We start from the raw sequence: 27,750 nt of genomic DNA, 5'->3' as shown, positions 1-27,750 counted from the left end.
GGCGGCTCCGGGTGGGGCTTGCCTGTGTGTGTGCACGGGGTGGAGCTACCAGCAGGCCAGTCTATATTTCTCCATGATCTCTTCTTATCTCTTTAAGTGGAATCTTTTTTTTTTTTTTAAGATTTTATTTATTCATTTGACAGAGAGAACACAAGTTGGCAGAGAGGCAGGCAGAGAGAGAGGAAGGGAAGCAGGCTCCCTGCTGAGCAGAGAGCTGGAAGCGGGACTCAATCCCAGGACCCTGAGATCATGACCTGAGCTGAAGGCAGAGGCTTAACCCACTGAGCCACCCAGGCACCCCTTTTAGTGGAATCTTTAGAGAGAAAAAATCCCCACAGTATGGAAAGAGGTAGCCAGAGTATAGGGTCTGGGGAAGTGTTAGAGCAGTGTTATCAGTGATGCTGCACTCAGTAGACCCTGTTAATTATAATAGTTAATACACATTGGGGATTTACTATATGCCAGATACTATTCTAAGTGGTTTGTATATGTATTAGCTCATTTATTGCTCAGTATTAGTTAGTAGGTACTTTTGTTAGCTTTTCTAGATGTCAAATCCTTTTTTTTTTTAAACAGAACTGGTGGTTAAGCCTCAGTATTCAAGTCTATTAGACCCAGTTTTAATTTTTGAGTTTCTCATTTGATCATCTCTAATCCTTTGTAAGGATTGATAGTTCATGAGTTTTATTACAATGAAAAAATTATTGTTTTAACAGAATAAAACTTTTTTTAAAAGGTATTTTATTTATTTGAGAGAGAGAGCAGAGTGAGTGAGAGAGAACATGAGTGGGAAGGGGCAGAGGGAGAGGGAGACGCAGGCTCCCCCTCTGAGCAAGGAGCCGGACACAGGGTTTGATCCCAGGACCCCAGATCATGACCTGAGCCGATGGCAGACACTTAACTGACTGAGCCACCCAGGTGCCCCAGAATACAAGTTTTTATCTTGCAACTGCCATATGGGTCCATTGGAAATCAAGGACACAGTATGGGATCTTAATGATCTTAAAACAGTTTGCTATTTCATCATCTTGGGAATTATTTCATCATTACTTATCTGTTATTTCCAACCATGTTAAAAGTTACTAAGATGATAGGAAAACAAAAGAATGATGGCATTGCCTTAAAAAGTAATGTAATGGATAAATATCTTTGTCGTCTTTTTTTTTAATGTTTATGCAACATAGTTGAAAATTCAGAATTTTTCATTTTTTTGCCCATATAATGGCAAAGAGAAGACAATACCAGAGGAAGTTATTTCATAGTTATTAGACAAAATCAGAAGATGACTGCAGAGAGACAGCAGCATTGACTCAACAATGATGGCAAAATAGATAATACAAGTGAAATCCCAGTCTGAGTCTTCTGATGACAATATCCTAGATGAATTTTCTTAAATTCAAGAGTCAGTGAATTTTTAAGGACAAAAAAGAAATATGGTGCTATATTAAGAAAGGCAGGCAGAGAGGGGTGGGGGGAAGCAGGTTCCCCGCTGAGGAGAGAGCCTGATGTGGGGCTCGATCCCAGGACCTTGGGATCATGACCTGAGCTGAAGGCAGAGGTTTTAACCCACTGAGCCACCCAGGTGCCCCGAGAAAAGACAATTTAATGAGGTAAAGTGCCATGCTTTAACAGAACTGGGAGTCAGAGGCTTGTGATAAAATGGTAAAAATTTGAGGATTCAAAGAGTTTGGCAGTTCACATTTTGATTCTGCTACTGACTGGATTTACCAGTTTTGTTAAATTCTTCATATGTCAATTTCTTAGTAATAATATGAAGATAATTCTCTTACAAGTTTGACAGGAAGTGTAATGAGATAACTTGCTTAAAGTTTCTGACAGATTATAGGCATTCAAGAAAGGTTCAGGAGATTTGCTTTTTCTTCTGCTGGATACTGGTTTTTTCTCTAGAAAATGAAAGAACTGAACTAACGTTTAATTTTTTTTTTCAACTCCCAATGCCACAATCCCAAAAGAGCTATCATAACCATATTTTATTCAGTGCCTCTATGTGCCATACCTGTGCTAAGTATTGTCAATGAGTCTGTTAGTATGTCATAAGGTAGGAGAAAGTGGACACCAGCTCTTCATCACTGCGCTATCAACTTTTTCTCAAAAAGAAATCAATAGGCAAGGAAGAGTTACTTTGCTGGCTTGTGTGATTGAGCCTGATGACCAACAGAAAGGAAACTGGACTGCTACAAGAGTATACCTAGAATGTAGGCAACCTCTTAGGGTATCTCCTAGTACTCCTACCTTCACCATGCCCTGTGATTAATGTCAGTGAAAAATGACAACAACCCATTTCAGCCAGGACTAATTGCCTGGATGCTTCAGGAATAAAGGTTTGTGTCACCCTACAAGGCAACGAACTGACAGGCTGAGGTGTTAGCTGAGAGCCAATAAAATATGGAATGGGTAGTAGAAGAAGCTAAGACTCTGTGACCATCTGTAGAAATGAAGACTATAATTGTTACAAATATTTATTTTGTTATCAATATGTGTATGTATAAAGCAAATAACTTTGTTTTCTTCCCTCTCTTATCCCCTTAGCATACAACATAAGATATACTATTAACTTTACATCATAGTACTTAACTTAGAGGAGACCAAGGGAAAAAGTATAGGATACAAAGGGAAAAAGTAAATGTCACTCAAGGACTCTGCACCTGTTTCTGGGGAAATGGCTAGTCTGTCTTTGGTAGCATGCAGGACAGTCATGTCATGTTAGGTGAACCTAAGACTTCGCTATTGCCTTTATTTGGATGGAGATTAAGTATGGTTTAAGGATATGTGTATAAGTGCTGCTAAAAAGAGTAGACTGTGATGGTTAATTTTATGTGTCAACTTGATTAGACTAACGTGGCCAGTTGTTTGGTCAAATACCAATCTAGATGTTGCTATAAAGATACAGATTTTGTAGATATGATTAAAATTTGCACTAACAAACATTACAGATATGACTTAAAGTTGACTTTAAAGAGATTAACCTCCAGAATGTATGATTTGAAGTTGACTTTAAAGAGATTATCCTCCAGAATGTGGGTGGACTTCATTCAATCAGCTGAAGACCTTCAGAGCAAAAAGGCTGAAGGTTTCTTAGAAGAATTCTTCCTTAACACTGGAACATTAGAAATCTGGCCTCGGTTTGTAGACTACTGACCTACCGTTCATAGTTCAGGCTTGCCAAGTCCCACATCCGTGGGAGTCAATTCCTTAAAATAAGTGTGTGTGTATTATGTACATATCTCATATTGGTTTTGATTCTCTGGAATATCCTGATTAAAAAATAGCCATCCTATAAATACTGATTCCAAATTTCAAACAGTCCCCAACAGGTTCTAGCTTACCATTATTTTTATATTTATAAACACTGATGAGAATGTCCAATCCAATAAATTTTCTATTTCTTACATTATTTATTTCCTTCAAATCACATCTGCATACACATTTGCCTTTAGCATTTATTCACTAGCAAATTACATGAAGTGTATTTTGGTACATAAGTCATCATAAAAGAATATAGTATGTCTTTTTAGCAAAATAGGATAGTCTAAATTCTTAGTGAAAAATGTTGCATGGGGGCACCTGGGTGGCTCAGTTGGTTAAGTGTCTGACTCTTGATTTTGGCTCAAGTCATGATCTCAGGGTCATGGGATCAAACCCCAAGTCAGGCTCTGCAGTGAATATGGAGTCTGCTTGTTCCTCTCCCTCCGTCCCTCCCTCCACTCATGTGTGCATGTGTGTGCTCTCATGTGTGCTCTCTAATAAATGAATACACAAAATCTTTAAAAAAAAAAAAGAAAAATGTTGCATGATGGGCTCATGTCTACTAGATAGACATGAGCTATGACTAACTAGATAAAAATACCCGTGATGATTAATTTTACATGCCAACTTGACTAGGCCATGATGTCCAGATTTTGGTCAAACGTTATTCTGGATATTTCAGTGAAGGTGTGTTTTTTTTTTTTTGAAGGAGATTAATATTTAAATCGGAGTGTGAGTAAAGCAGACTGCCCTCCACAATAGCAATGGGCTTCATCCAATCAACTGAAGACCTTAACAGAACAAAGACTGAATTCCCTGGAGCAACAAGGCATTCTGCTAACAGACTGCCTTTGCACTTAAGCTGCAACTCTTCCTTGAGTCTCTCCAGTCTGCCAACCTATTCCACAGGTTTTACATATACCAAGACTCTAAAATCCTATGAACCAATCTCTTAAAATACATCTCTCTGTATATCTACATATCCTGTTGGTTCTTTGTCTACAGAACTTAACTTTAAGTTAACTTAAATAAATAAATAAAACCAACTCTCCATTTAAAAAAAAAAATTGTCTTTTCTCAATCTAGAAAGTAACATCTACATCAAGATAAGAAAAGTTCACATAGCCCATATTATTGTCAATTATCAGTTTTTGCTCTGTATTTAAATTAACCCACTTGTTATTAATTAAGTAATAATTTATAGTACTAAAACTGGATGTTTTAGATCTAGTCAGATGTTTCTGTTATTTGCTCCTACTGTATACATTTAAGGGGAAATAGTGGTCATTTACATCTGGTAAATGTTGTAAATGAGGTAGGAGCAGCTAAAGAGAAAAAAAATTCAAATGTTTTGAGACTTTTCTCCCTCTATATAAATCAAGCAAGTATTAAGATTAAGGAATTGTATTGGCCTTCCCTGTTTAGTGGCAGATTAGAACCAAAGCCCTGTACTTAATGTATAAACCCTTTAATTACTTTGTATTTAGTTTATTTGTAATTGCTAAGGCAGTTTATAATGTATAAAATGTCCCTGTCCAGCCGAAAATACTGAAACAACTTATCAACTAAATGAAGTTTATGAATCCTGTTTTATTTATTTTCAGTGCCAAAAAAGCATATTTATTCGTGTTTCTTATAATGCATTTACATATGTATATTCATTTCTTTCTAGTGTCCCAGTTTTATATCTTTTACTTAATATATCTCTTGTAACTTACTATAAAAAATAAAAGCTTTTTTATTCTAGCCAGTTAAGTTTAAATTAATACATTAAAATCTTAAGTTTTATATTTTTTTCACAGAAGTACAAGTGGGATTTACATCCATGAAACAGAACAGTGGCAGTTTAATCTTCCTGTTTGCTTTTTTCATTGTAAATATAGTATTCCAAATTCTGCTACATAGCTTTTCAGTCTGCTGCTATTTCATCTTACTATGTTACAGGGGGTTTTTTTGTTGTTGTTTTTTATTAAAAGATTAGCCTTCTAGGTTGCATTCTCCCTATGGCTAATTAGGACTTGTGGCATTTTCAGTGTTAATAATGTGAAATTGTGGATATTTAAAATTTTTAGAAGTGAACAGTGTTGGGGCACCTGGGTTACTTAGTTGGTTGAGCGACCAGCTCTTGATATTAGCTCAGTTCATGATCAGGGTCCTGGGATGAAGCCTCAGGCCAGGCTCCGTGCTCAGCACGTAGTCGGCTTGACATTCTCTCTCCCCTTCTCCCTCTGCCCCTCACCAGACTTGTACACGCATGCACACTCTCTCTCAAATACATAAATCTTCTTTGTTTTTTTTAAAGATTGTATATTTATTTGAGAGAGAACGAGCAAAAGAGAGTGTAGTGTAGGGGGGAGGGGCAGAGGGAGAAGGAGAAGCAGACTCCTGCTGAGCAGGGAGCCTGATGCAGGGAGCCTGATCCCAGGATTTGGAATCATGACCCGAGCTGAAGGCAGACACTCAACTGACTGAGCCACCCAGGCACCCCTCAAATACATAAATCTTTAAAAAAAGAGAGAGAGAGTTACATGGACATCTCTTAAATGGAAAATGCTACACAATAAAGATTATTTTACTTTCCTGCTATTTACTTATATTGGATATTTTATCACCTAGAAATTGTATCTATAGCACTAGCATTAAACTTGCATTTCCTAAGATTTCATTTCATGTTACATTTTTACCATCTGAAATTAAGAAGTATTTCATAACAAACTTCAGAATTATCAAATTGAATGATACATTCTACAATAAGCTATGATCAAATCTTTTATTTGTTCAGATGCATCCTGATAATGTTAAAGCTTTCCAGTCTTTCACTACTGGAAGTTTAGAGTTAGTACTTACCATTTCTGAAAGAGTCACATGTAACATTTTGTAGGCCAAGACTCAGTTTATTCAGAGCAAATGAACTTGAACTGGTGTTGAGTGATCCTTCCCCAGCTGTGCACTTACATAGACCTGAGCTTGGGAGTCAACTAGTCACTGAGTTCACAAAGAAATGTGCATTGTTAATATTTATACACCAAGGAGATTATGTCAAAACACAAAAATTGCAATCTGTCTTATGTCTGAAAGTTTTAGTCAATTGTTAACCTAATTTGGTTGTGAAAGTTACAGTTTCTCTGATTAATAATCTGCTATATTTTTCTTATTAACATCTGTGCTTACAGTATAGTAAAAACAAAACATGGAAATGAAAATATTCTTTCTAGTACAAAGTAGTTTAATTTTTTAAAATTGTTTAATTCTTGCTATACATTTGAGCTGATGACAATTTTGGTTTACTGAACTTTTTTGGTAATTATATAGCTAGCTATGATTTAGATTTGCTTATTTAAACATTAAAAGAAGAAAACTTCTATAGAAGTTAGAAGAAAACTTCTAATATTTTAAATATTTTCTAAATCAAATATTTTCCCATTAATGATATATTTGAGATTTTTTTTTTTTTTTTTTTTTTTTTTGGTCACATTCACTAATAAGTGGGTACGTTAAGGTGATTTTTTTGTTTTAGGAAGAATTTGGCTATAACGCAGATACCCAGAAGCTACTGGCTAAAAATGGAGAGACTCTTCTTGGAGCCATTAATTTTTTCATTGCCAGTGTGAACACTTTGGTGAATAAAACAATTGAAGATACATTAATGACTGTGAAACAATATGAAAGTGCCAGGTAGGTATAAATTTTCATTATATTGTCTCTTTGCAGATGGTACATAATTCGGTGAAGGTTTTAAGTTGCATATGCTAGGAATCAACTCTGGCTAATATGGGCAGAAAAAGAATACAGTAGAAGGTTGTAGGATAGCCCATAAAACTAAAGAGAAAAGGCAGGCAAACAGATTCTAGAAATAAGCAGGAATCAAAATCAAGATAATGTGTCAGAAGAATCTAATTAGGACCCCAAAGCTGGGTACCTCCTCTGGTACTTGATGTTGCCACAGCTACCATAAGTCATTTCCAAAAGACCCCTGAATATTTGCTTTATTGCCTAGAGAGTGTCTCACTGATCCCTGGTCATGGGCCCACCCCTGCCTGTTAGAGAATAGGGAGGTAGAGGATCTCCTAGTTCCAGCTTCATTAGAAAAGGATAAGGCCTTGTGTTCTACTAGTTACTAGATGCCCTCTATAATGTGGCCTTAAGCTTCTCTTCAGTCTTATTACTGCTGCTTCCCAGCAGAAGCACTGCAATAGCCAGACTCACAGTTTCACTCTCTTCAGTACACAAGCTCATTTCTGCTTCCATGGTTTTGTTTATGTTGTGGATGCCAACATCCTAGCCTTCCACTTATCTAGGTTATAATCAGCTTCAAACTCTTTCATAGTTTACCTTTCTATATACTCATAGCTGTTTATAATGCAGTGTTTTCATACATTTTATATACACACATACACACACACACACACACACACACACACACATACACTCATCATTAATTTCTCTATCTCATAACCATCCTGTTAGGTAAGCTAGTACATTTCAGCAGATCAGCAATAGCATTTCCAACTTTTGATTCCAGGCCCAATTTTTCTCCCATTCATTCTATTCTGATTTACTTTTTTTTCCTCTCAGTACTTGAAATCCTTATTTCTGTTATATTTTTTATAGCATAGTTTAAAAATAAGTACAGACTATACCTTTTAGAAGTATAACTTTATGTTTTGGCCCCTTAACCTAGTGTAATGATACGAGAAAATGGCTATGAAAACTCTAAACTCATCTAGTTTTTGAGTGCTTCTTCTTAAGTATGTATTACCTTAAGCTTCACATAAGTAAAAGCCCAAAAACCCTTGGAAAGTTAACTTTTAATCTTTTCACAAGAAGGGATGGTTCTCTGTTATCCTGTGTTTATAATTTTAGCATTCACATGTAGTTCTTAATGACTTGGAAATGAAGATCAAGATAAATAGCTGTGGCTACTTTGTAGGAGAAGGGTGTGGAGATGGGGCTGTGTGCGCTGTTTAGGCTTTAGACTTGTTTTTTTACTTTTCTGTATTGTTTGAATTATTTACCAACACAGTACTAAAATCAGAAGGTGGAAAAAAATAAACAGAAGGAATCCATCAAAGTAGGCTTTCCCTCAGTAACCCTGAAGGAATTTCTCAGGAAGATACCCTTTAGTAGGAATCCCTTTACTAACACTCTTAGTAATTGGTTCTCATCTCTATTTAAAATCTCTTCATGGACATTGTCTGTATTTTTCAAAAGAATAATCTGTGTATCTTTTATTTTTATAAATTTTATTTGGTTCTTTTCCAAATCTGTTCCTTATTCGTGACATCCTAATTTGTAAATAATAAGTACTCTTTTCTTTTATCTCTTTCTTTTAAGCATTATTATTTTCCAGTCTTTCAGATTGTTTTCATATTTATGGGTTTTGAAGATGAAAATTCTTTTGTTCCCAAACTACCCCCACCACCACCTAGTCAAGAATTACTTGAATTTAGTTTCTGTTTCTATACTTTGTAATTGTCCACCTATTCTGAAAATATTTCTAGTACCTAAAATATATTTTTGATTAGTATGTTTTAAAGAACATTTTATTTTAGCATATAATATCTTTCTTTTTGGCCATCATTTCTAAGGTGCTTTTAAAAATATTAACCCATATTACTGGGCAACTGACTGGCTGGCTTAGTTGGTAGAGTATGTGACTCTTGATCTTGGGGTTGTAAGTTCAAGCCCTGTGTCGGGCGTATAGTTTACCTTAAAAAAATTGCTTTCCAAATATTAACCCATAATAAAAATTCATTAGATAAGTCAACAGTATGAGTCATTTTTTTCATTTGTAGAGAAGAAAAATAAGCCTCTGGAGGTTAAAAGGTTTGCTCAGTTGGAGCCAATTTCAAAGCCAAAATGAGAGCCCATTGGCTTTCTACCTTTCACTTTTGATCATTCAGTTTCGAACTTGAACTGGATTTATCTCAAATTTTCGTATCTACTTAAAAAATTATGATACACCTGGCTGGCTCAGTAATGTGACTCGGGTTCTCAGGGTTGTGTGTTCAAGCCCTACACTGGGTATAGAGATTACTTAAAATCTTTAATAATATTAATTTTCACATCTTATATTGAGATACCTGACTTAAAGTACGGTGTGATAAAAGATCTCAATCTAGGGGCTCAGTGCCTGATCTTGATTTGGGCTCAAGTCATGATCTGGGGATTGTGAGATTGAGCCCCATATCAAGCTCCGTTCTCAGAGCGAGTCTGCTTAAGATTCCCTCTCTTATTCTCTTCCTCTCTCTCAAATAAATAAACAAAATATTTTTAAAAAATTTTAATCTGTCTAATATATAGGTTTATGTGAGACTTTCGAACAGAGGTATAAATCAGGTTATATGTCCTTGGTAGCTTGGTAGTTATCAGGAAATCTTTAACAACCTCTGTGTGTAGTTTAAAAACTAACAACAATAATGACCTCACCCCATAATTCATTTTTTTAAATTGAAATTACAATGTGATTTTATTCATTAATCTTAGCTTGGGTTTGACTTTCCTGTACTGTTTATTGAAGTAACTGAGGAATTCACTAGTCGTAATACTAAAATATTGCCTGCAGAGGGATAACATTTAAAAAGAACCCCAGATTAAAAGTTTCTCAGTAGCTGAATTTTCTTCTCTGTCAGAACCAGAATTTACTGACTTTTTAGAGTATGGGTCAGCTATTTGATCAGCACAGAAAGTGGCAATTTAGGCAGATGTCCAGGTGGCCTTTTAAAGCTCCCTATTACGCATTGTGTACAAGTAGTTCCTAGCCCTCTGGTGCTCCATGTTTAGAAAATCTTGTAACAGCACATTCAACACTTCTCCACAGCAGCACCAACAAGTGAGTCAATTGTGGTCAAGACTTTTCAGATGTGGACACCTGTTTCTCTAGAAGTTTTACATAAGCCATAAAGTAACCAACTCTCATTAACTTTATTGATATGGATTCAGTTCAGACTGGCAACCTTGAAGAGTTGCATTTTGAAAATTTAGTGTGCTTCTCTTCCTGGTGGCAGTGAGCACTGTTAGAGAAGCTCTTATGGGAAGTTTTTCTTTGCTACCATCTACAAACTCTGGATGTAAAAATTAAGGGATATCAGGTCAGTATTATGACTTTGATTATGTTTATATTAATCTTATTATTTAGAAATATGCTCCAGGGCTGATGAAGGATATTTGTCTTCACATTAAATCACCATATATCACTATTTATTTTTGTCCTACTTTTTTTCTTTTATTTTTTATTGTTTTTAGTATATTTACGTCTGGCTAGCCCTCTTCTAATTTGGCCATTATAATGAGCACTCTAAAAAACCTAGTTATTACTAGGAATCCTCAGCACTCTATATTTTTTGTGGAGATTGTTATTCTCATTTATAGATGAAAAACTGAAGCAGAAAGAATTATTTCTAGCTCAAGACATTAGAACCAGCGAAGGTCAGAGTGGTCATTCAGTTTGGCTGGAGAACTCATGGAGTTTAACTTACTTGTTATCATTACCAAGTCAGTCTTGCCTCCTGAATCCTCAATATCTATCTTTCCTTCTTTGCCCCACTGTCATTGTCTTGATTCTGTGACTCATTCTCTTTGCCCATGGTCTTCTAATTGGTTTCCTTGTTTCTGCTTCTTAATCTACTCCAGTCCATCTTCCATGTCTTACTATAGAGCCGGCTTTCCATTTTGAACAAGTAGAACATGTCACTTTCTAGATCAGAATTCTTAAATGGCTTCCCATCACATCACTTGACTTACCAGATTAAATCCGATCCCATCTTGCCTACTTGTCTGCTTTTAATGCTTCCACTATCATGTTCCAACTTCAGGTTATGACATACAGAATTACTTCCCAGATGTATCATGGTATCTTACAAATCTTTGCTTTTTTCATGCTTTTCTCTTCCTGGATTGCTCTGTTTCCCTGCCACAGTCTACCTCAGAAGCTTTTACCATCCTTTAAAATTTGATTTTAGTGTTTTAATTCTGTTCTGAGATACCTAAGTAAGGAGTTCTTCCTCTTGATTTTCACTGTACCTTATTCTCCCTCACTCATGGCAGTTACCATTATCTCATTTTGTTGTAGTTGTTTAAGACCTTCTCTCCCTCTAGACTCCAAGTTTCTTAGAGATAAACTTTATCTGTTCATCTTTATAGCTCTGGTTTCTAACAGTGCCTGGAACATAGAAGGGGCTCACTTAATACTTGTTGAATGAATCAATGTATTGGTGAATGAATGATTCTCTTTTCGCCCTAAAAGATCAAGTTTGTTAAATCCAGTACAGGTAAAAATAAATTCTCAAGTCACATTGAAATATAGTTTATGTTGTTTAAAATATTTTTAAAGGGGATACCTGGATGGCTCAGTCAGTTTAAGGGTCCGCCTTCTGCTCAGGTCATGATCTCCTAGTCCTGGGTTCGAGCCCCGCATCGGGCTCCCTGCTCAGCAGGGAGTCTGCTTCTCCCCCTGCTTGTGCTCTCTTACTCTCCCTTTCTCTCAAATAAATAAATAAATACTCTTTAAAAAATAAAATAAAATATTCTTAAATGGCGCCTGGATGGTTCAGTCAGTTGAGTGTCCGACTCTTTTTTCAGCTTAGGCCATGTTCCTCAGGTTTGTGAGATCTAGCCCTGCATTGGGCTCCATACCCAGCCAAGAGTTTACTCGCATTTCTCTCCCTCTGCTTTTCCCCCCCACCTCATGTGCACATGTTCTCTCTCTCTCTAAAATAAATAAATACATCTTTAAAATATTCTTTATTGCCAGATTAAGAGATATAGATTATAATCTAGATATTGAATAAAGGGCTCTGGTGCTAGGGCATAAGCTTTGTGATGCTGATTTTTACTAAATCAGAGGTCACATTGATCTTAATTGAGAACTGAATAGTAGAGACTCCCAGATAAGTCACCGTTTAATAAACAAGGTAGTAGTGTGCTTACATAGGTGCTGTGATAGAGACAATATGAAGTGCAGTGTGATCTCAGAGGAGTGGTGGGAGGTACCTGTTTTAGTGGCAGGAGAATATTAGGGAGTAAGCATCAAAAGGAGCACAAGGTGTTAAGTGCTCTGTTATAGATGTCATTGTTAGGTTCTAAATACTAATGTTATGGAAATCCATCCAGAGTTGCTCTGTCCTGTATGGTAGCCACTAGTTACATGTGTGTTGAGCCCTTGAAATGCAGTTAGCCTAAATTGACATGTGATAGATGTGTATTATATATGGTGGACTTCAGAGACTTCATTACTACTCCCCCCAAAAGTAAAATAGTTCGTTAACAACCTTTTTACATTGATTACATGTTGCCACTGCAACTAATACTGTAATACTGTAATAATACAGTAAATAATACTGTAGATACCCTGAATAAAATAAAATATTCTTTAAAAGAGTCAGTCCATTAGGAGTCCGACTTCGGCTCAGGTCATGATCTCAGTGCCCTGTGATGGAGTCCTGTGTCAGTCTCCCTGCTCAGCGGGGAGCCTGCTTCTTCCTCTCCCTCTGCCTGCCACTCTCCCTGCTTGTACTTTCTCTCTTCTGTCAAATAAATAAATAAAAGGTGAAATAGTTTTTGTTACTTTAATGTGACTGCTAGAAAATTTTAAGTTACAGATGTGCATTATATTTCTGTTGTGCCTTGCTGGCTAGACTATACTGTCAGGGCTGCTGACCCTCAGTGTAACTTCCTTTTTACCAGTTCAAGTATGTCATCGTAAAGTCTGCTATCTTCATATGCTTTGCCTTATTGGTTTTAACCAGTTCCCATGTGAGATAGGTCACTTGATCTTGTTAGCATTAGGTTTTGACATCTGTTTTTTTAAACTGGTTTTTGAATTTTGAAAATTCTATTTGTCAATTAATACTGTACTTTGGGAAGAATAGTTAATGAGATTAGTAAGGAGCTCCCCCCATGCTTGTATTAATAGCTCTTTGTATTAAAGAAATACATGATTTTAAAAGTATAAGATGTAACATATATATGAGAATTATCTATTAATGTAGCATATGAGACTGTCATGTACATCCAGCTTACCTCCTAAACTTATTTCACTCCATTTTTATAATATGCTTCACTTACTCTGTTCTTTCCAGGATTGAATATGATGCATATCGCACTGATTTGGAAGAACTGAATCTTGGACCACGTGATGCCAACACTCTGCCAAAGATTGAGCAGTCACAACATCTGTTCCAAGCACATAAGGAAAAATATGATAAAATGCGTAATGATGTTTCTATCAAGTTGAAATTTCTAGAAGAAAATAAGGTAAATTCAGTCTTTACCTTCTGAGATAAATTTTTATGGACTTAAAATAATGTCACCCCAAAGAGAGATAAATAGAAAGTTTTTTGTTTCTGTTAGCTCTCTTTCATTACAGTTGCACAATGGAATTCCAGCTGTAATCAGTGTTTGAGTTTTTAGAAGAACAAAAAATATATTTACCTTTCTGTCATAGAAATGATCATCATCCCTACTGTTCCAGTCTTTCACATGTAACAGTTGGCAAAAATTTGATGTTCAACCATTGACCTTCAGATTGGAGTTGTTTTGGGGCACCTGGATGGTTCAGTTGGTTCAGTTGGTGGCATCAGACTCTTGATCTCAGGGCTGTTGAGTTTGAGCCTGTGCTGGTTGTAGAGATTACTTTAAAAAAGTAAAATCTGGGGACGCCTGGGTGGCTCAGTCGGCTAAGCGGCTGCCTTCGGCTCAGGTCATGATCCCAGCGTCCTGGGATTGAGTCCCACATCGGGCTCCTTGCTTGGCGAGGATCCTACTTCTCTCTCCCTCTGCCTGCTGCTCTGCCTACTTGTGTGCTCTCTCTCTGTGTCAAATAAATAAATAAAATCTTAAAAGTAAAATCTGAAAATTAAAAAATAAATAATAAAATAAAAAGTTACATAGTGATAAATTGTGCTTTGAATATTTTGAGACCTTTTTATTAATTATAGGTACAGGTTTCAGAAAGGAAAGAACATTCTTCCTAGTAACTGGTAAATGAGGAATGACTAAAGGGTCCAGCTATGAGCTATAGTTAGCATAACCTAGAAAAAACAAGCCAAGAAATCAATTTTCCACATTATTTTTGTATGACTAGAACAGTAAAAACTGAGATGGACCTGCTGTAGGCTTCACTTGGAGACAAATTCATACAATAACAGGCTCCTGAGTTTTAGTTTAAGTAAAGGACAGCTTCCTGTGTTTAACTTTTTTTTTAAGATTTATTTTTTTGAGAGAGAGAGAGCACGCATGCTCTGGAGCCCAGTGGGGAAGGAGAGAACAAGAGAGAGAATCTCAGGCAGACTCCCCGCTGAGTGTGGAGCCTGAACCAAGGCTCGATCTCAGAACCCTGAGATCTTTGAAATCAAGAGTCTGACGCCAAACCAACTGAGCCACCCAGATGCCCCTGTGTTTAATGTTTTTAACATGACATACATACTGAGTTCTGTGACGGGGGTTACAATTCTGGAAACAGGAGACTCAACAGTGGCATAGCATAAGAGTAGGTGGAGTGGTTTAGTCCTGTGGAGATGGGATCTTTCTACTGCATTAGTGGTATTTTCGTGCTTTTCATATCCTCCGATGTCACAGTAGGTCTTCAGATCTACTTCCTTTAGGTACCCTCTTAAAATTATTCTTCACTTGTTATTGTCTGTTGATATCCTCTTGTTTTCCTTAACATTTTTTTTAGAAACTCTTCTGGCTACCATAAAAGCTGCAGAGTACTACATTTCCTCAGGGATCTACCAAGTCCTGCACTACCACTTACTTTTTTTCACTACAGTGGGTAAAAAGTATTTCCCAAAAACCATTACCATGGCAGTAAAAGAAACCTTAGCAGATCAGACAAATTGCCCAGCATTATTCCTGTAAGAATGCAGTCTTCCAGCATGCAGTAGCCGAGCATATAATGTAACATTCCTTTTAGTCCATTCATATATATCTGTGTAGATGTTTCTCTCTATAGATACATATGTAGAGAGAGAGAGATCAGTTACATGGCTTAGCATTTTAATAGATAGGAATATATCAATACTTAAATGTAGATATATATTTTAAATATAAAAATATTTTTTATATATTCCCCTATAATAGATCAGCACTATACAGGATAGGGCTAAGTGAAGTATGCTAGCTAGCATTTGAGAGGCTTTCTCCAAAGCTAATTTGAAAGGAAACAAAGGAATTCATCTAATTTGGGCATTCAGAACCTCTTCAAATAGAGAAATTGAGGGACGCCTGGGTGGCTCAGTTGGTTAAGCAGCTGCCTTCAGCTCAGGTCATGATTCCAGCGTCCTGGGATCGAGTCCCACATCGGGCTCCTTGCTCAGCAAGGGAGCCTACTCCTCACTCTGCCTTTGCCTGCCTGTGCTCACTCTCTCAGTCTCTCTCTCTCACAAATAAATAAATAAAATCTTTAAAAAAAAAATAGAGAAATTGATTTTAGGAAATCTATAAAATGGTAATTGTGTTCTTTTGGAATCTAATGGTATTGTGTACTATTCTGGGGATAATAAGATTATGGGTAATTTTTGTTTTTTGTATTTATTTCTATATTTTAGTTGGTTGTGTTGCCTTTATAAAAAGGGAAAGAAATTGGGGTGCCTGGGTAGCTTAGTTGGTTAAGTGTCCGGCTCTTGATTTCAGTTCAGGTCATGATCTCACGAGATTGAGCTCCAGGTCACGCTCCACACTGAGTGTGGAGTCTGCTTAAATTCTCTCTCACTCACCTCTGCCCGCTCCCCGCCAAAAAAAGAGAAAGTAATGTTAAAAGAATCAGTATCCTAAAGCAAACAATGCTTTATTAGTCCTTGCCAGCATAAATAAAAATAGGAAAATTTACACAAGGATAAATAAACAATGGTCATGTGATTGCTACTTGTCTTACTTACTATAACTACTTTTGAGACTTAGGAGACACCCAGACACCCAGATGTAGACGTGAATCAGGGAAGACACTTCTTATTTGTCAGTTACTATGCATTTTACATACATTCTTTCACCTAATCCTTTTAACAATCTTCCTACTTTAATTCTTCCAGTAAATAGTAGCGAATACTTTGTATACTGGGAATGTGTCAGTGAACAAAAAAGACAAAATCTCTGTCCTTTTGAGGTTTACATTTTTATGAATCAGATGTGCTTGTCATCCATATCTCACAGATGAGTGAATTCGTTTTACATCACCTTCTGTGTTCATATATGCCCTTCACTTCTGATCTTTTGAACCTTGGTCTCCCTGATCTGTCCACTCTAAAGTCATTTCTCATTTATCGGGAAGAGTTGACATACCTAGGCTCTAGGAGAAGTTCTAGATTCTAGGAACATCAAAGTTAGTATTTGAGCTGTGGAAGATAGACTGAATAAATGATTTGGGGCCTGTCTCCATCTAGTGCATTACTGCCTAAAGTAGCCGTGTGTTGTATCTGGAAAATAGCTATTGTGCTAATGTGAGAAATAGAAAGGAGGTACAGAGGCGGCAGGTAGAAAAGAAATTGTGTACTTCTCTGCCCTTGCTTGGCCTCACTTGTTTTACGCTGTGCTGGGCTCTGCTGTGCCCTAGAGCAGAGCATCGTAGGCTAATGAATAGGCAAGGTGGACTGTGTCCTTTGTAAAAAATTCCAGATTAATAATGTGAAAACCTGAGTTCCAGACCCACTCTTGCCTCCTGCTTACTTCATGATCTTGGACGAGTCTCCAAGCCTCTGTATTTTCCTCTGGAAAATGAACGTAAATCATGCCTTGTGTTAGCTGAGTGAAAAGACAGACTGTCCTCTGTAAAGTGTAAAGTACCATTCACCATTATTTGTAGGATTCCTACTGTGTGCCAGGCTCTTTGCTAGGTGAAGGGATAAAGAAGAAGGAAGATAAAATTCATGATCTAGGGAGTTACAAAAGCATAGGATGGGCTTGTTTCTAGAAGTTATCACCTTCACACCTTCCCCTGGTGGCTTTTAAACTTAACCTGTATCCTGCCTACTTTGTGTCATGTTTGCTGATATGAGCAGAAATTAACATAAGAAAAGATGTGGCAGGAGACATGAACTGTTACTTATTTCAGCATATTAATTTAAAATACTAAATTTATATCATTTAGCATTAGTTAAGCAATAGTTTCTCAGTAGTAAAAGTAATGAATTAACCATAAAGGTTCAAATCTTCAAGGAAATCTTTAAGAGACAGGATTCAGCCTAGCCTTGAAAGATCAGGAGGACGGGCCTAAGAGAAGTGGGAGGAAACTTGCTTGGCAAGGGCAGTGGCCCCCATGTGCAAATAGAGGAACGTTCGTGTTTAGCAGAGAAGTAGACTACCATTATGGGACATAACCTTGACATGCTTTAAAGGAAGAGAGAATCAGAAAGGTAATTGAAAGCCACATTATATTGAGCCTTGATCCCATAAAGATTGAATTATAGCCTCAAAAAGGATGCATACTGAGCAATGAGGGACCAGCCAGGTTTATAAAGTTGTAGTATCTGTCAGATGCCTCTCATAACCAACTTTATCTAGTTGGCATTAGAGAATTTGTGAAGTTAGGGGGCGTCTGGATGGCTCAGTTGATTAAGTATCTGCCTTCGGTTCAGGTCATGAACCCTGGTCCTGGGATTGAGCCCCCGCGTCAGGTTCTTTGCTCGGGGAGCCTGCTTCTCTCTGTCTCTCTCCTGCTCCCTCTGTGCGCTCGCTCGCTTTCTCTCTCTCTGTCAAACAAATAAATAAAATCTTTAAAAAAAGAAAGAAAGAATTTGTAAAGTTAGGAGTAACAGAAAAAATATATGACTTAACATTCTTCGGGCACTATAGCTTAAAGGCAGAAAGATAGTAGAAGCAAACCAGGGAAGAATTTCTTAGCCAAATGAAATGTTGAAGAGTCTGACCTATGGTTATTGCAGTAGCAGCAGAAAGGAAAGAATACAGTGATTTCAAGGCTACGTGGCAGGGGTTGGAAATCAACAGAGGAAGCTAGTTTGGCTGGAAGGTTGTGAGGGGTGAAGAACGGGTATTTGTTCCATTTAACCTGGTATTTAGTTTGAGACGATGACAAAATATGCACATGGAAATAGTTGGTAGGAAGTTAATGATGTGAGTGGAGTTTGGATGCGCAGGGTCAAGGCCTCAGAGATAAAGGTTTGGAAATCATTGCCTTTTGAGAATAACATTGTCCTATCTTTTTTTTTTTTTAAGATTTTATTTATTTATTTAACAGAGACCACAAGTAGGCAGAGAGAGAGAGAGAGAGAGGAGGAAGCAGGCTCCCCGCTGAGCAGAGAGCCCGAAGCGGGGCTCGATCCCAGGACCCTGGGATCATGACCTGAGCAGAAGGCAGAGGCTTTAACCCACTGAGCCACCCAGGCGCCCCTGTCATATCTTCTTTTGACGTTTTTTACTATAAAAATGTTTTAAATCTGCCTTTATTCTCAAGGATTTATGTTCTTAGAGAGTCTAGAGATAGTCTTTGTTTTCAGCTTTCCACAGTTGTCAGTACCTGAGTTTCACTTTGAACCCTGTATTCAGCAGTGTCTAAAATATAATCAAAGAAACCCTGTTCTTTTTATCTTATTTAACTCTTCAAAACTGTAGAGATAATACTGATCTCTGTCACTTTAAGCAATCAGTAGCTCTAATTTGGATGAAGACTTAGATTCATAAGAAAACTTTTATTTTTATTGTTAAGCAGCCTTTTTACCCTTTTATTTTTAATAGCTCTAACAAAGGGAGGAAAAAGCAAGCCTTTAGGCCTAGAAACTGTCATCCCTGTTTGCTTTCTTGGCAGTGTTAAATGCCTCAAATCTTGTTTTTCTCTTCTTTTGTTGAACTATAACTGAATTTGTACCTTAATATCTCCTTTATACATAGTTGTCAGATAACCTACTTAGCATTTGGATTTTAACATAATATAATATACTCTTCCTATTTCTTAAATATTGTGTATTGAATTTTTAAGAACATAAGTTATTTGAAACTTCATTGAGTGTGCTAGCCTTTGTAATTTGATAATGTCCTGAAGGATACTGCTTTTTTTTTTTTTTTAAAGCTGTTTTTACAGCTTTTGGCGGGGAGGAAACTTTCTTTGGGTTCTCATTTCATGGCTTTTGGAGTGTTCTTCCCATAGCAACATTTCTTTTCTAAAATGAGAGGCCAGATAACCAAACAGCTAAAATGGTGCATAAAGTAAAAGCAAATAATCACTGAGTAAAGGACTAAGAACCATTCCAGTGACTGTTGTAATAAATTTTCATAGCCAAACATTGTGAGAATGTTTGTTTCATTCTTAGAACTTTAAAAAAGATTTTTTTTTTTTTTGAGAAGAATTGAAAGGTCACGTCTTAGCTATATTTTAGAAAATCGATCTGTTATATGTCCTTAGTCTAAACTTCCTTATCTCTGGCAAAACAGAGGAAATAGGTGTATAAAATACACATATTCCTGTGTTTGTGCTGATAGTGCACATATCTCTCATGTGTAACTTACTCTTAATGGAGAAACTTGAATTCTTCTATTATGTGAAATCCGTACTTTATCCACCCACTGCTAAGATACATTATGTTTAGCTTTAACCTAAACAACTCTTATTAATCTCTGATATTCTCTTCCTTGTTTTACTAAACGACATTTGAGTTGCGTGGCAGTAAAAACAAAGTTAATTAGGCTCTTCTAATGTTTCTCTTTTCATCATTCTTTCTCCTTTTCCACACCTTTGAGTAATGTAACATGAGCTATTTTGTGACTTAAGGCAGTTTATTTACCTTTTATTGTTCCTTTCATGGTTCAAAACAAAATAGAGACTATTTTAGTAAAGAGAAGAAAATAGACATTTCTGGTGTTTTGTAGACTTTGTGAGAAAGGTACCATGCCTCCTTTTATGGCCCTCGTGATGCCTAGCAATGATTTTAAATATATAGTAGTTATTTTAGCAAATGTGTGTTTGCATTTCTTCCCAGAATTAGAGGCACACTGCAGGGAAGAGAAAGAGATGCAAGAAAATGAGAGTCGGCCACGACAGGATAGAAGGGCAAATCCTGATTACTGAATTCTTTGCTTTAGTGAGGGCAAAATATACTCTCTCAGAAATGCTGCTTTTTCACTGCCTGGGTGGCTCAGTGGGTTAAGCTTCTGCCTTTGGCTCAGGTCATGATCTCAAGGTCCTGGGATCAAGCCCCACATAGGGCTCTCTGCTCAGCGGGGAGCCTGCTTCTCCCTCTTCTCTCTGCCTGCCTCTCTGCCTGCTGGTGATCTCTCTCTCTCTCTCTGTCAAATAAATAAATAGAATCTTAAAAAAAAAGAAAAGAAATGCTGCTATTATCTGCAGTGTATACTGTTGCATGGAAAGAGGAAGCAAAAAATTAGAGAAAAAATATGCACATCAGTGTGAACAATTCATGTTTATTTTTTTAAAACAACTTTTTATATGGCTTAGAATCACATAAAATATGAAAAAATAATTTAAGATTAATATTTCCTGTAAGATAACTATAATTCAGCTTGGGAGTGTAAATCTCATTTCAGGGCTATAAATGGCATTAGAGGAGAAAAACCTGAATGTATCAAAAGATTCCACAAAGCATAGGTGGCTCTGCCTTTGGCTCAGATCATGATCTCAGGGTCCTGGGATTGAGCCCCGCATCAGTCTCTCTGCTAAGCAGGGGGCCTGCTTCCCCAGCTCCCCGCCCCGCCTCTCTATTTGTGATCTCTCTCACTCTCTGTCAAAATAAATAAATAAAATCTTTAAAAAAAAAAAAAAAGATTCAACAAAACAGCTTAGGGTATAAATAAAAAGTAAGAATCTTGCTAACTTTATTATATTCTTATTTTAAGAAAGGTGAAATATATTCTTATTTTAAGGTAATGTCAGGGGCGACTGGGTGGCTCAGTCAAGTTAAGTGTCTCAGGTCATGATTCCAGGATCCTGGGATTGAGCCCCACATCCGTCTCCCTGCTCAGCAGGGAGTCCACTTGTCCCTCTGCCCTTCCTTGTGCTCTCTCTCTTTTTCTCTCTGTCTCAAATAAATAAATAAAATCTTTAAAAAAAATTAAGGTAATGTCAGCTAAGCAGCTATAACCATAAATGAAGGGTTCTTTTTCCTCTCTTATATTTCAGTGACTTGAGGATGACAGTGGGGACAGGCAAAGATGAACCAGACTTGGGAATGATCCTGGACACATACTTGATATGGTTGGACTCTTTCCTGGACACATGTTTGATTAATATACTTAATTTAAATATCTTTTAAAAAATCACAGTCATTCTTAATTAGGTTGATGAAAAGACTTGTTTTCACTCAACACTGTGTTTCATATATAATCATAATATAATAGTATTCCTGTATATTAGGACTTCTTTTTTACTATATTATTAATACAGTATTTTTTCTAATATATTAAAAAGTATTTCATGTGTATCTTATAAAGAATTAAATTTTTCAGAGAGCAGTCTATGAACTAAAATGGGAAGCAGGAGAAAGAGAGAATACACAGACAATAAAACACCTAGAACAAAGTAAACGTTCTCATGTAATATGAACCAGCTATATATGTAGTTGTGATGATTCATTGACTGCAAACAACTACTGTAATAAGAAATACTTGAAACCCAGTACATTCTTTTAAAAATAGGCTATAAATGTTTGGAAAAACTTGGAAGGCAAAGGTATTCTTTGTTTGCTAAAGCTTCTCTTTGAGAGGGAAAAAAGTAAACCTCTGAATTTTAAAAATGGATATTTCTTGCCAAATTTTAAGAAGCATGTTAATCATTACTTAATACGTACAAGCCCATACATTCTTAAAATCTTTTTCTCCATTGTCAAAGGAAAAGGACCTACTCTTAATACTTTTTAAATATTCATACCAATCATTTACTATCATCTTTATTTCTATAACTGGAGGTCCAAACAGTTCTCTTGGTATTTGCTCATAGGTCAAGTGAAATTACGTTCCACAGGTAAAAGGACCCTACTGATTCTAAATAAAAAATTAACATTTATGGACTCAAATGTGGAAGTATGTATAATAAGCAACCTCAACACTATGCCAAATATGATTACCTACATTTGGATTTTGTGAAACATTCCCTTATTCATGCACCTTTACTTCCAGACTTAATTCCTGAGTATATTTCATCATATAATTTCAGGTTGTTATTCTTTTTTTCATTCAAGTAACAAACTTTTGTCAGATCTATATGTGTACCAGGAAGAGTTCTGGATATTGGTGATACCCAATGAGCAAAAGTAAAAACAAATTCTACCCTCAAAGAGTTTGTAGCCTAATAAAAGTAACAGCTGTGATCAAATCACACCAAACCCTGTATATAAAATCTCGGATGTGACCAGTGCTCTCAAGGAGAGGTACATGGTTCATTAACAGTGGCTAGGGCAGGCTTCCATTAGAGAGTGATGTTGAGCATTAACTAGGCAAAGTGAGAAGCAAAGAATATTCAAAAGAAACAGCATGTGTAACAGCCCTGTGACAGAAAAGGGTGTGGTGTGCTCAAAGAACAAATATGACTAGAACCAGTGCAACTAGAGCATAGAGAGATGACTGGGAGGCAAGCAAAGGCCAGACCATGCAGGCCTTATAGACTACATGAAGGAAAAGTTATTTTAGTATCGATAGGAACCCATTGAAAATATTCTTGGTAAATGATAAGTCTGAAGTATGGCCCATAGATCTTAGAACCTAAGAGTAAATATAGTAGTTTAGACAAGAGATGATGAGAGCTTGTTTAGGGTGGTAATAATGGAAATGGAGTGAACTGAAGGTGTTGAGAGATACTTAAACGGTAAAACAAAAAAATATATATAAAATACTAGGAGCAAATTGATATATAATTAGCAGCTTTAACGTTTTATTCTTTACTCATCAAATATTCATTGGTTGTTTTTTAGGTGCCAGGGTTAAATAGTAGAAATATGATGGTCTTGCCATTATAGAGCTTATGGTCAAGTAAGAGAAATAGGCATTAACCAAATAATTGCATAAATATGAACTATGACAAGTGTTGTAAAGGAGAAATTGAGGAGTCATGTGAGTATACAAAGGGGACTTGGCTTGGCATGGGGTATTGTGGAAGCCTAGAGTAAGTGACATTGGGCTGAGCTCCAGAAGGATGTAAAGGAGCTGACTAAGGTGTGTGGAAGAAGCAGATTTTAAATGGAAGGAATAGAATATGGAGTTGAAGGGAGAGGGAGAAGTTCTTAAGCAGGCTCCATGTCCAGTGAAGGAGCCGGACTTGGGGCTCAGTCTCACAACCCTGAGATCATGACCTGAGCAGAAATTAAGAGTTGGCCAAAAAGAGAGAGAAATCACAAGTAGGTAGGGAGGCAGGCAGAGAGAGGGGGAAACAGGCTCCTCGCTGAGCAGAGAGCCCGATGTAGGGCTCAATTCCAGGACCCTGAGATCATGACCTGAGCCAGAGGCAGAGGCTTAACCCACTGAGCCACCCAGGCACCCCTGCATATGGATTTTTTAAAGAAAAATAATTGTTCTATCATAACAAATTTTGATGAAGCTTTTCTGTTAAGTTTATAAACTGTTCTTAGGTACATAGGATCAGAATTTTTATAAATTGTATAAGAGATTGAATTCTTACTCTTAAAAAAAGAAGTTTTCCGAGGTGATACAGAACCATACTTATGATCGAAAACTATTTTATGAATGTAAAGGTGAGTGTGAACAGGCCGTTAGTTTAACTGTAGGTTTTTGTTGCCTAGTGTCCAAAGGCCAATGAGAACAAGGTCACCTAATAGAGGAAAGGAAATATTCAGTTCCTTAACTATTCTTCTGTACCTAAGTTAATTTTTTTTAAATATTTTATTTATTTGAGAACAAGCATGGTGGGAGAGGAGGAGCGAGAAGGAGAAAGAGTCTTAAACAGACTCTGTGCTGAGCACAGAGCCTGTCTTGGGGCTTGATCTCAGGATGCTGAGATCCCGACCTGAGCCAAAACCAAGAGTCAGACACTTAACCCACTGAGCCATCCCAGGCGCCCCTGTACCTTAACTAATTTTTATCTAGGCGCTCAAATGCTATTTTGAATGATTTGTGGTACTTAGTATTTCCTCTAGCAACTTAAAAGTTTAAGTTTCTTTCTTCCCCTTTTGGTTACTGTGCTACCATGGCTTTCTCCAGTAAAGCACATACCATACTATGCTGTGAGTGAATGTTAGTGTGTTTCTTTCCCTAGATGTAAGCTGCATTGGTGCACCTGCAGAGCATTTCCTTTCTGTAGCCAGTGAATTGGTGAACACTGATCTTTGAGTAATCTGCACATGGAGGAGTTCTCTATAAGTATTTTGTGTATCTGTATGTATATCTATCTGATCTGTGGTCTAGATGATCATATACCAGTGTACAGATGATGACACTGATGTTCAGAGAAGTTGAATAATTTACCCATTCTCAAAACCAGATCAGGATTCAAATCTAGATCTCTTTGACTCTACAGCCCTACTTTTAATTGACTATGATGCTATAATGCTGCTCCAAGTAAGGTTCTTAAAATAGCAGAGGGAGAAGATGGTAGATGACAGAAAACAGAAGCCATATTGGTCATATCGAAACCTGGAGCTATTGGAAAGAAGGGAGGAAGGGGAGGGAGCTAATGCTATGTAGAACAAAAGGGCAATAGATATTTTTGCTAAAGGGAGAGAAAAACCTGTGCATTGAGAATTTTAATGTACCATTAGATAAAGAATTACAAGACCTTAGCACTGTTCTGAGACCTGTCATTACTGGAGCTTGTGTTTCATCAGTTACCTGCTTTTTCAAAATAGGACTGCCCTTTTTTCCCTCCTAAGGTGCTTTTTTTTTAACCTGCTTGTCCGTGATTTGTTGAAACCTATCCCAGTGAGTCAGAAAAATAAAATCTGTTCTTCCACCTCCACTTGTAGTTCATATTTGTCTTTCCTTCTCTTACTCCCTTCCTAATGCCCACACCCATGTTTTTGATAGTGCCTTTTTCTCAGCTGGTAGTTGCTTTGACATGAGAAGCATCTCCAAAGCTATTGCAAAGTAATAAAATTATACTTCACAAACCTAATAAAAGGCCAAGACAGATATAACCTTTGCTGTTTATTTTTCTGGTTTCTTACTTACTAAAAAAAGATCCGTGATGGGCAGAGAAAGCATATAATTACACATTTTTAAATAATGCCAGTAAAGAAGAGAGTTAATTCTTTACATCTTAGTGGTTGGAGACTTCTTACTAAAGAACAATTTTATGGGTGCCTGGCTGGCTCAGTTGGTGGAACATGTGACTGTTGATCTTGAGGTTATAAGTTCAGACCCCATGTTGGGTGAAGATTACTTAAAAATAATTTTTTTAAAAAAGAATGATTTTGTTTCAGCTTTTCCTCACATGTTTAAGCCAAGATGCTACCCCAATATTGTTCATTTAATATAAACCCTTACTTTATAGAATTATTGGGAGAGCCAATGATTGCTTTGAAGAAACTTAACAGTTATAAATATATTAAAACTAGGGGTGCCTGGATGGCTCAGTGGGTTAAGCCTCTGCCTTCGGTTCAGGTCATGATCCCAGGTTCCTGGGATTGAGCCCCGAATCGGGCTCTCTGCTCAGTAGGGAGCCTGCTTCCTCCTCTCTCTCTGCCTGCCTCTCTGCCTACTTGTGATCTCTGTCCATCAAATAAATAAATAAAATCTTTAAAATCTTTAAATATGTATATGTATATATATATATAAAAACTAGTAACTCTTCAGGGCATCTGGATGGCTCAGTTGGTTAAGCATCTGCCTTCAACCCAGGTCATGATCCAGGGCTCCTGGGATTGAGCCCCAAGTCAGGATCCCTGCTCGGCTCTCCCTCTGCCCCTCCCTCCAACTTGTACGCGTGCATTCTCTCTCTCAAATAAAAATAGAATCTTAAAAAAAAAAAACTAGTAACTTTTATTTGAACTAGAAATTGCCTCTTTTTTAATTATTTCAGTGTCTCTGATAAGAACGTGTGTAATTAATCCAGGGTGCCTGGGTAGCTCAGTCGGTTGAGCATCCGACTCTTGTTTTGGCTCAGGTCATGCTCTTGGGTTTCTGGGATTGAACCCTAAGTCAGGCTTCACACTCAGCAGGGAGTCTGCTTGAAATTCTCTCTCTTTGCCCCTCCCATGCCAAAATAAATAAATCTTTTTTTTTTCCTTAAAAGAAGGTATGTAATTAATCTAAATTTGATTTGAAAGAGAAATTCATTTGGTAGAAATACAGTGCCTTTTTATGGTTTTGATGCCTGTGAAGTAATACTTTTAATTTTTTAGTCAGTAAACTTTGTAAATGGTATTTATCTTCTATTGATATATGCTGTGTAGGCAAGAGAAAGTTTTCAGTGTAATCCACTTGGCATCAACTCTCAGTCCTGCTCTTAAATTTCTCTTACCCAGTTTCTATTTAAAATCTCAGCTTGTCTCTGCCTTAGTAGTCAGTGTTGAAGTTTGTTTTGCCCTTTAACAATTAAAGTATTGTATGGCATATTTTAGGTCATTCACCAGATGTTGCTGTAGTGGTTTTGCTTGTGTCTGAGCTGGGTTGCTCATTGTTTGGCAGATCTTTATGAAAGTTCTTTGTGATTGAGTTCACAAAGATTTAGTGCATTTCTAAATTACTGTAATTGTTTCTGATGTTGGGTTTTGAAAATTTGTCAAATTTGTCATCATCCTGATTCTCCCTGGAATTGTTACCTCTTTTTGCTCCTTTTAAAAATCTCTGCTTTTCTGTTGTATTTCATTTATCCTTATATATAACTTTAAATCATTTCTAAGTTAGGACATGCATAAGCAAATTCAATATAGTGGTTTTTTCCTGCTCTGTAAGTACGGAAAGGGTATATTAAAGTTTAATACTGTATTATTATTCATAATTTTAGAATGAATTAACTTTTCTTTCCTTCTTCTGCTCCAATCATTGTGTTAGATCCTTGTCCCAAGGTTATTTAAATGTAACGTTAGAGCCAACAACAAAATTTGGAAGGAGGTTAAAGCTTATCTTCCATACATTTCTACCCTTCCTTTAAGTGCTCTGCCATACCCTTTTTGGTCTGTTTCAAACTTTGTTTAAAAGCTTTCCAAATTGTGTATTGCCTTATGAATAGAGAGTCAGGTTGGAATAGGTGGAAGAACATGGACCTGTCTTGGGAGAAGACACGCCACATCCCAGCACATCTGCTTCCTAACTATCTAACCTTAGGCAAATTACTTAACTTTCTGAGTGTTTTATTAACTGTAACATGGAGAGAACAGAAGCCTGGTGCAGAGTAGATGGGAGGGTCACATATCCTCTGTCACATGCTTCATAGGGCGCCTCGGTGGCTCAGTCAGTTAAGCCTCTGCCTTGGCTCAGGTCGTGATCCTAGTCCTGGGATTGAGTCCTGAGTCAGGCTCACTACTCAGCAAAGAGTCTGCTTGTCCCTCTCCCTCTGCTCCTCCCCTCTGCTCTTGCTTGCAGTCTCTCTCACTCTCTCTCTCAAATAAATAAAAATCTAAAAAAAAAAAAAAA

General features: G+C 37.0%; 1 protein-coding gene across 6 annotated transcripts in view; it reads left to right on the top strand.

The window, feature by feature from the left end:
• The window catches only part of ARFIP1 (ADP ribosylation factor interacting protein 1), a 104,027-nt gene that overhangs the window by 62,900 nt on the left and 13,377 nt on the right, over positions 1-27,750 (top strand). For all 6 annotated transcript variants that reach the window (XM_032855508.1, XM_032855512.1, XM_032855507.1 and 3 more), the window contains 2 exons: positions 6,785-6,942; positions 13,347-13,521. In XM_032855508.1, coding sequence (XP_032711399.1) covers positions 6,785-6,942; positions 13,347-13,521 — 333 coding nt within the window. The remainder of the gene's footprint in view (positions 1-6,784; positions 6,943-13,346; positions 13,522-27,750) is intronic.

Source organism: Lontra canadensis, unplaced genomic scaffold (assembly GCF_010015895.1).
Source record: "Lontra canadensis isolate GAN:19392208 unplaced genomic scaffold, GSC_riverotter_1.0 scaffold10, whole genome shotgun sequence".
In the NCBI taxonomy this organism is placed as follows: Eukaryota; Metazoa; Chordata; class Mammalia; order Carnivora; family Mustelidae; genus Lontra; species Lontra canadensis.
This window is presented reverse-complemented; position numbering and strand designations above follow the sequence as displayed.